The sequence below is a fragment of the Triticum aestivum genome, chromosome 7B, assembly GCF_018294505.1.
Source record: "Triticum aestivum cultivar Chinese Spring chromosome 7B, IWGSC CS RefSeq v2.1, whole genome shotgun sequence".
Taxonomy (NCBI): Eukaryota; Viridiplantae; Streptophyta; class Magnoliopsida; order Poales; family Poaceae; genus Triticum; species Triticum aestivum.
In genome coordinates this window covers 107,081,540-107,091,137 of record NC_057813.1, presented here as the reverse complement: position 1 = coordinate 107,091,137, position 9,598 = coordinate 107,081,540, and the positions used below count along the sequence as shown (strand labels likewise).

General features: G+C 42.7%; 1 protein-coding gene across 4 annotated transcripts; it reads right to left on the bottom strand.

Moving 5' to 3' along the window:
- Positions 1-828: 828 nt before the first annotated feature.
- On the bottom strand, positions 829-3,375 carry LOC123160733 (protein BFR2). 4 transcript variants are annotated; one of them, XM_044578578.1, is made up of 4 exons: positions 3,064-3,375; positions 2,381-2,587; positions 2,125-2,246; positions 829-898 (listed from the first exon to the last, which is right to left on the bottom strand). In XM_044578578.1, the coding sequence occupies exons 1-3, from the start codon at positions 3,253-3,255 to the stop codon at positions 2,142-2,144; spliced, it is 504 nt and encodes a 167-aa protein (XP_044434513.1). In that variant the 5' UTR covers positions 3,256-3,375; the 3' UTR covers positions 829-898; positions 2,125-2,141. The 4 variants fall into 4 exon arrangements, with proteins under 4 accessions (XP_044434513.1, XP_044434514.1, XP_044434515.1 ...); XM_044578579.1 differs by having other exon boundaries at positions 2,125-2,228; positions 3,064-3,374; XM_044578580.1 differs by having other exon boundaries at positions 3,088-3,360.
- Between the last annotated feature and the right edge of the window lie 6,223 nt (positions 3,376-9,598).

The window sequence follows — 9,598 nt, the reverse complement described above, 5'->3', positions numbered from 1 at the left end:
TCAACATTAATTTGAATTTGAACATTCAAAAAACAACGTCGATGAAGGCGTGTAGATGCACTATTACGCTGTAGGAATTGCAGTTTTTCTCGCATTTTCGTTTTTTCACTCAAACTCAAGGGAGAAACTTTGCTTCTTATCTTTTTAAAAAAAAGATTGACGAATCAAATGGTATTTCTGCCGCTTCTTCTCCCTCTGAATCAAACTTCTTTTGCCATAATGTGTCATTGCTATTATTACCAAGTATACGGTTCTAATCCTAGATGGAAAAATAAATAGAAAAAGAAATCTAAAAAGGCAGATCCTCCCTCTCTATCAAGAGTGATGTTCAACATTCATTTGAATTTGAACATGATGCATGGATGATTATGCAATGACAAGCGGTGACTAAGCTAGGACGGTAGATTAGTGCTCAGCCGTATTTGGTGCTGATTTGGACGACTAAGCTAGGACGATAGGTTAGTGCTCAGCCGTATTTGGTGCTGATTTGGATCGTTATTTTTTGACGGCTGGGATGTTTTGTTACTGCACCGTGTGGTGCTTCTTTTATACTGTATAAGGTAGTAGAGATTCCACTGTTTTCTATGTTTAGTGATTTTCATCAGTGAAGCTGCTCAGGTTTGACTCGAGCGAAAGAATAACCCCTGGCGCAAACGATGATGTGAAGTTATTACAAGTTGTGCAGACATAAAAAAGCACCATAGGTACCAAGCATGCCAACAATACGAATGACGATCATGTTATTCAGGATGAAACATGTTCTTAAGGATGCAGTCATATAATAGATCTTGTTTACAGATGGCAAATGATAACTAAGGCCCATTTTTCAAGACATCTACAGGGGAAACAACAACGCAGTCACTGTCGAAATGCCTCTTGTTGCTTCAATCAACGGACCCTGTCAGAACAACGAAAAAAGCTGTGTAAGTATAGATTTTAAAACACTTGCTCTATAAATTACTAGGTGTGACTACTCTGGATTAAACGAATTGACATTTCTTTGCACCAGGAAGAAGACATTTGATTCATGGTAAATGGTAAAGAAAACAAGAACCAAGAACAACGATCACACTTGTTTTTTCATTTAAAACAACAGAGAAACCAACACTTTGATTGGGATTAGTTCTTTGACAATATAATATAAATTCATGGTAAAGATTCAGCCATCATGTTCCACAAATTTCCTGATATAGGCCAAATACTAATAACAATTGGAAGATCCAAACTCTATAGCATTAGGGCTTACCACAATGGCACTACCATATAGTTTTCCTACTGCAGTTTGGCAAGACAAAGTAACTAAACGAGTTTTTGTCAATGTATTTTAACCACACGTCCGCACCAACAGGTAGAAAGGATAAACCTCAATGCATATAATAAATGAATAGATATATATTAAAGATTCTGGACCTCGCATTCTACAACTTCTTTACTAAACCCTTCTACAACTAAGTCTACTATTATATGTTCCAGTGAACCATGCTCAATGAATAAGCATCACTTGTCATTGCTCAGATAGCTTACTCACACTTGGAATTATGGTACGAAGTTAACTCCTTTTCTGAAAAATGAAATTGTGATTCAATATAATAGGCTCGCATAATCGGTGAGCTCACAATCGGACAGAGTTATTTCCACATAGCATCCCAGGGATCAAAACTATCACCATACTACACATTGGACTTCAAGCATGATAACTGAGGCCCATAAAAACTAGAGAACCAGATTAAGCTTCTGGCATGAAAGCTACATGTAGGGGCTCAAAACTATCACCATACTACACATTGGACTTTGCTGATGTTGTTTCAATAAACACACTGAGTCTAGCTATTCTATAACAAGACATCACTTTTAAGGTCCTCTTGTAGTACGCAACATAACCTAACTGCTTTGTCCTAGGTGAGGTGATGAATATGATGTGCAGCATTAACGCAATTGAGAAGTGAATGTTCAACTGAATCTATGCAACTAAAGTATTAGTGAGATATCGACTCTTTACTGTTGTATGCAAGATCAATTTTTTTTTCTAGCATGATGCAAGATCAAACTCTAAAATCACTAGTTTGGAGAACGTAATTAGATCTGGAAGAAACAAGGTTACCACAACAATGAACAAGTGCTTACACATAAATCATTACTGACTAAACGTCAGCCTCAGCCTGGCGCCCAAAGCCTTCTGCTAGTCTTGGCTTCTTGCGCTCTCGTTCGCCTTCATAAGGGACTTGAAGCTGTCCATCAGTAGCAGGCTTATTGTGATCAACCATCAACTTAATCAGAAGAAGTAAGTATAACAACAGGGCAAATTAAATGCAATCTAATAAGTTCTGCCAGGACTAAATCAGTATTTTTCAACATATGAAATTTCAAAAACTTTAATTACCGTCAGTATCTCATCATCTTCACCTTCACAGTCCTCCTCATCTTCATCCACCACGCCCTCCTCATCTTCATCCACCACGCCCTCCTCATCTTCATCCACCACGCCCTCCTCATCTTCATCCACCCCATCATCCTCTTCCTCGTCCTTGGCCTTGCCTTCGTTGGGGAATGCTCCAATGGCACCAGAATACTTGGACTGTTCCAGAGCCTGAATACGTATTACAGGGTTGTATGTTAATATTTTTTATTCCAGAGTCCAGACTCTGAATAAACGAGTGACCAACTAAAGGTAAAACAAGGATTAGGGTTGGATTCCGAATGCAGTTCAAATGACTGATAACAACAGACATTTCAGACACCGGCCTCCACCACATGATTGCCTTCTGTCCTCAGCACGGCGCCATCTGGTCATCCCCTCCAACAGAACCCTCTCCCTCGGCTCACAGCCGAGATCACCATCTTCTCCAGCGGCTACCTCTGCCGCATACACGCCGATGTTGGAACGGCCCACTACCTCAGTCTTCCACCACCAGAACTTTAAGACTAGGCATCCGGTTAACCCCTAACACTAATCACTGCCCTAGCCACCGACTGGTCACTGATTTCCCCAAACAGACTCGTCGACTGAAGGATCAAATCGGATGAACCAAATCTTACCCCAAACAGGATAGAAATTGAACGCACTTTAGTGAAGACTTCCATCTGTACCTCGTACGAGAAATTTACAACTTCGGCCAACGCGGCCGCGACGCCCTTGACGTCGTAGTCGCGGAACAGGCTAATAGCGTACGCAGGCAACTGCTTCATCTGTCCGGCAACGGTAAGGATGGAATCCATGGCACCGCCGTTGCTTTCGCCTGGTTGGCTACCTACCATGCTTGCCTTGGATCGGCGGCGGCGGATGCGTCGGCGGCGGAGAGGATGGGATGAGGCGGAACCGGCTCGTCTACCGTGCCGCTGGGCACGGCAGAGTGCCGTGCCTTCTTATGCACCACCAGCGTGCACATTGATATGGGCCAGAAAGGCTTACCTCCTAACCGAAAGTCTAGCTTAACTAGCCCAGACGTTCAAAACTGATGCATCACGCGGCTGGACAGGTAGAAAGAAAAATTAACTATTTTCCTACCTATTTCCCAACCCCTCAATAAAATATTTCCCCTATAAAATACTAATTTATTATTATTGTCACAAATCATCAATAATAGTAAATTAGTATTTTGTAGGGAAATAGTTTTTTTAGGGGTTGAAAATAGTTAATTAGTTTTTTAGCAGTACAAATCATCAATTGGTATTTTTAGTTGATGGAAATCGTTTTTTTAGAATCAAGAAAATCGTTAAAAAATTTGAACACAAGGAAACCATTAATTAGTTGACTTGTGCAACCGTGTGATGCATCAGGTGAACGGCTAGGCTGGTTAAGATAGATTTTATGGCCAGGAGGGAGGCCTTTTTTTAGGGGATGGAGTGAGGCCTTTCTAGCCCATACCAATGGGCACGCTGGTGCCTTCTGCCGTGCCCAGCGGCACGGTAGAGGAGCAGGTTCCGGATGAGGCGTGGCTTGACCAGGGGGTCAGGTGGGCCCACTATCAGTGACCCAGCACCACGCCGGCTCGTCCTAAGTGGAAGCGTACTCTGGACAATATGTCTTCCCTGTTCTGAACGCGTAATCGATGGAAGCGTAAACACGGGAGTACGTCTTCCTATTCTGAAAGCGTATTCCCCACCGAACCGTTTTCTTTTTTTGTTTTAATTTAAATCCAGATTTGACCCTAACTTTGACTGGCTCTAGTTTTTAAACCACAACTCCAAATGACTTGATTGTTTTTCTGTCATTCCTCAAATTTCATCTAGTTTATCTTAGTATCTATTTCAAAAATTTCCAAACAACTTTTTGGTCTGTTTTGAAATTATGTGGTAATTGTAATATTTTGAAAAATAGAAAATGGAGGGAAGATAAGATTTTCAAATTTTTGGAATGCACCCAACACTTCTACATGCTCAAGGCAAGCATCTTGAGCACGTGATATGGTGAATGCATATTTGTTTGCTTGCATGTAGAATTGAATTATGAATATGTTGAATTTGTATAGAATTTGCAAAACACTAGTCATACATGCATGATCACTTTGATGTTGTTTTATCTTTAGTTAAACCTTGAAGCATGAGTAAGTATGGATATTTTCATGTGCCATATGTGCCTGTGTTGGTCCAGGTTAATTTGCAGGAAAATCGGTCACGAGAAAAGTGACTGTGAGACTAAGATCTCGTTGTGACAACAGTGATCAGTAAGGGTATGTTGAGACATACCAAGTGGTGACCCTGTTGGGGTACTGCCAAGGGATGGTATTGTGCTAACCACTGCAAGAAAACTTAAACCTCCTGAGTTGACCATAGATCGAGTCTTGTTCCGGTAACCCCCATACTTGAATCATGTTGCCACATGTCCCTGCCACATGTAGGGTATGGTTCAGTAAGTTGTTAACCCCTTTCCCTGCACATGTCGTACAAAGAGGCCACGATGAGGTTTCCAGGTACCGACTGCAATGCCAGTCATCGAGTCGGGGGGCATGGGTGTATCCGGCTAGGCCGAGAGGGGGGCACCCCTTGTAAGCCGCGCGTGTTAATAGTGATCCCATGCTACTCGAGACAATGGTCTCCCCGCCTTAGAGTTTTTCTTGAATGATGCTTTGGGTGATTCCTGGCATCCGGAAAGTTAATCTGCTGGTCAGGTGTGTTTTCAACCCAAAGGCTGTAATGGGAATTAGTCAGCGTCTCGGTGCTGACTAAAGAAATCCTTTACTTGTGGATAAAGAGTACACCCTTTGCAAAGTTATATCTATTCGAATAGCCGTGTCCATGGTTAAGGACTACAGTCTGGGTTGGTCAAGTGTCGGTCTTAGTGTCAGTCGCCGGAGGAAATAATTAAGCTCAGCATGATTCATTTTTGCAGGATATGATTGTCATTACTAATGCTGTCATGAACATTTTTATTATCATGATTACTATTGATGGGAATATTCTTGCTGATTAAATACTACTGTGGACTAACCTGTTTCCCTTATTTTATTTTTTGAGGGTCTCAGGGGCTGGCTAGACTACCCCGGGCTTTTAGTTTTTATTTTCAAGACCTCTCGTGGCGTCGCTTGGATTCTCGGGCGGTCCTGTCTTGCCCGATTCTCCTTTTAGACACCCGTTTGGCATTTCTTTTCAAGACCTCTCGTGGTGTCGCTTGGATTCTCAAGCGGTCATGTCTTGCCTGATTCTCCTTTTAGACACCCATTTGGCATTTCTTTTTAAGACCTCCCGAGGCGTCGCTTTAGACACCCGCTTGGCATTTTTCTTGGAATTCTTCGGGCAGTCCAACGCCCGATGCTCCATTTCATTACTTTGGTTTACTTCTGACATGGTTCACTTATCCTTCCGCACCATATGAATTTTTGTCATGCTATGCTTTAATTTTCAATCAGCACATGCATATAATTTAATTCATCATAATCATATGCATCCAGTATATCTTTTATTCTTGACGTATGCGGGTACATTCAAACACACTCACTGGGTTGTCCCTGGCTATTGTCTTGGCCAGATCATGATTCAGAGTGGAGTACTGCGAAGATATCCCCACAACGTAGGATTTGAAGATAGCAGCCACGCAAGATAGGAGTTATCCAGGTCGGCTGTTCCTGTGGGAATGGAGTCCCATTGACGTTGGAGATCCACGAGCCGCTTCCATCATCCACAACTAGAAAGCCTTGTTATTTTCATTGGACTTTTGTGGTCTTGTACTCAAATTCTTGTAATTGCTTGGAATTCTGTATCAAGGAAGTGTCCACCAGCGAACAGTAATCCTTGGCTGGTGATGACACAAGGGTCATTTGCTGGGATTTATGTCCTGGAAATCCGGGCCCTCACATTTATCAAGTTTGCTGTTTTAACGTTCACAAGGACCGGACGTAGTCAAATTCGATTCAACTAAAGTTGGAGAAATAGACACCCGCCAACCACCTTTATGCAAAACTAGTTGCATGTCTGCCGGTGGGACCGGTCTCATGAACGTGATCATGTAAGGTTGGTCCGGGCCGCTTCATCCAACAATACTACCGAATCAAAATAAGACATTGGTGGTAAGCAGTATGATGATCACTGCCCACAACTCTTTGTGTTCTACTCGTGCATATCATCTACACATAGACCTGGCTCGGATGCCACTGTTGGGAAACATAGCATGCAATTTCAAAAAAAAATCCTACGCTCACGCAAGATCTATCTAGGAGATGCATAGCAATGAGAGGGGGAGAGTGTGTCCACGTACCCTCGTAGACTAAAAGCGGAAGCATTTGCTTAACGTGATTGATGTAGTCGAACGTCTTCTCGTTCCGATCGATCGAGTACCAAATGTATGGCACCTCCGAGTTGTGCACACATTCAGCGTGATGACGTCCCTCGAGCTCTTGATCCAACAGAGGGTCAAAGGAGTAGATGAGTTCCGTCAGCACGACAGTGTGGTGGCGGTGATGGTGATGTGATCCGCACAGAGCTTCACCTAAGCACCGCGAGAATATGACCGGAGGCGCAAACCGTGGGGGGGGCGCACACGGCTTGGAGCAATTGGTGTGTCTTCTAGGGGCGTCCCCCCGTATATAAAGGTGGGAGGGAGAGGACGCCGGCCCTAGGCGTGCCCCAAGTGGGAGGAGTCCCACTTGGGCTCCTAGTAGGATTTGCCCCCCTTCCTTTTACCGGAGGGGGAAAGGGGGAAGGAAAGGGAGTAGGAGAAGGAAAGGGGGCGCCGCCCCCTCCCCTAGTCCAATTCGGCCTCCTTCCCTATGGGGGGCGCCACCAGTTTGTGGGCTGGTGTGCCTCCCTCCTATGGCCCATATGGTCCATATCTTTCCTCGGGGGGTTCCGGTAACCTCTCTGATACTTCGATATGTACCCGATACATTCCGGAACCCTTCCGGTGTCCGAATACTACCTTCCAATATATCAATCTTTACCTCTCGACCATTTTGAGACTCCTTTTCACGTTCGTGATCTCATCCGGGACTCCAAACAACCTTCGGTCACCAAAACACATAACTCATATAATACATATCGTCATCGAACATTAAGCGTGCGGACTCTACGGGTTCGAGAACTATGTAGACATGGCCGAGACACCTCTTCAGTCAATAACCAATAGCGTAACCTATATGCTCATATTGGTTCCCACATATTCTACGAAGATCTTTATCGGTTGAACTGCTATGTCAACATATGTTATTCCCTTTGTCATCGGTATGTTACTTGCCCGAGATTCGATCTTCAGTATCTTCATACCTAGTTCAATCGCGTTACCGACAAGTCTCTTTACTCATTATGTAATGCATCATCCCACAACTAACTCATTAGACACATTGCTTGCAAGGCTTCATATCATGCGCATTACCGAGAGGGCCCAGAGATACCTCTCCGATACTCGGAGTGACAAATCCTAATCTCGATCTATGCCAACCCAACAAACACCTTCGGAGATACCTGTAGAGCATCTTTATAATCACCCAGTTACGTTGTGACATTTGATAGCACAGAAGGCATTCCTCCGATGTCTGGGAGTTGCATAATCTCATAGTCGGAGGAATATATATTTGACATGAAGAAAGCAGCAGCAATAAAACTGAACGATCATTATGCTAAGCTAACGGATGGGTCTTGTTCATCACATAATTCTCCTAATGATGTGATCCCATTCATAAAATGACAACACATGTCCATGGCTAGGAAACTTAACCATCTTTGATCAACGGGCTAGTCAAGTAGAGACATACTAGGGACACAGTGTTTTGTCTATGTATTCTCACATGTATCAAGTTTTCGGTTAATACAATTCTAGCATGAATAATAAACATTTATCACGAATAAGAAAATATAAAATAACAACTTTATTATTTCCTCTAGGGCATATTTCCTTCACTAGGGGCTACTACGAACACTAGTAAGGTACACATCAATAACATGTATATCAAATATACTTTCGTTCACTTTGCCATCCTTCTTATCTTCCAAGTATTTGGGGTAGTTCCGCTTCTAGTGACCATTCCTTTTGTACTATAAACACTCAGTTTCAGGCTTAGGTCCAACTTCGGGCTTCTTCACGGGAGTGGCAACTTGTTTGCCATTCTTTTTGAAGTTTCCTTTCTTTTCCCTTTGCCCTTTTTCTTGAAACTAGTGGTCTTGTTAGCCATCAACACTTGATGCCCTTTCTTGATTTCTACCTTCGCTGATTTCAACATCGCGAAGAGCTCGAGAATCGTTTTCGTCATCCTTTGCACATTATAGTTCATCACGAAGTTCTAGTAGCTTGGTGATAGTGACTAGAGAACTCTTGTCAATCACTATCTTATCTGGAAGATTAACTCCCACTTGATTCAAGCGATTGTACTACCCAGACATTCTAAGCATATGCTCACTAGCTGGGCTATTCTCCTCCATCTTGTAGGCAAAGTACTTGTCAGAGGTCTCATACCTCCTGACATGGGATGAGTCTGAAATACCAATTTCAACTTTTGGAACATCTCATATGCTCCGTGGCGTTCAAAATGTTTTGAAGTCCCGGTTCTAAGCCGTAAAGCATGGCGCACCAAACTATTAAGTAGTCATCATATCGAGCTTGCCAAACATTCATAACATCTGCATCTGCTCCTGCAATAGGCCTGTCACCTAGCGGTGCATCAAGAACATAATTCTTCTGTGTAGTAATGAGCATAATCCTTAGATCATGGACCCAGTCCGCATTATTGCTACTATCAACTTTCAACTTAGTTTTCTCTAGGAACATATCAAAAATAGGGAAGCTACAATGCAAGCTATTGATCTACAACATAATTTGCAAATACTAACACGACTAAGTTCATGGTAAATTTTAAGTTCAATTAATCAAATTACTTAAGAACTCCCACTTAAATAGACATCCCTCAAGTCATCTAAGTCATACGTGATCCAAATCTACTAATCCATGTCCGATCATCACGTTTGATCCAAATCTCTATGTTGATCATATCTACTATATGACTCACATTCGACCTTTTGGTCTCCAGTGTTCCGAGACCATGTTTGTACATGCTAGGCTCGTCAAGTTTAACCCAAGTATTCTGCATGTGCAAAACTATCTTACACCCGTTGTATGTGAATGTAGAGTCTAATACACCCGATCATCACATGGTGTTTTGATACGATGAACTTC

Excerpts from the sequence above, each read along its gene's own strand:
- LOC123160733 (XM_044578578.1), bottom strand. The coding sequence starts at position 3,255 with ATGGTAGGTAGCCAACCAGGCGAAAGCAACGGCGGTGCCATGGATTCC. Across the intron at positions 2,588-3,063 it reads AGATGGAAGTCTTCACTAAA|GCTCTGGAACAGTCCAAGTA; the intron begins GTGCGTTCAATT and ends ATACGTATTCAG. Across the intron at positions 2,247-2,380 it reads AAGATGATGAGATACTGACG|CCTGCTACTGATGGACAGCT; the intron begins GTAATTAAAGTT and ends GATCACAATAAG.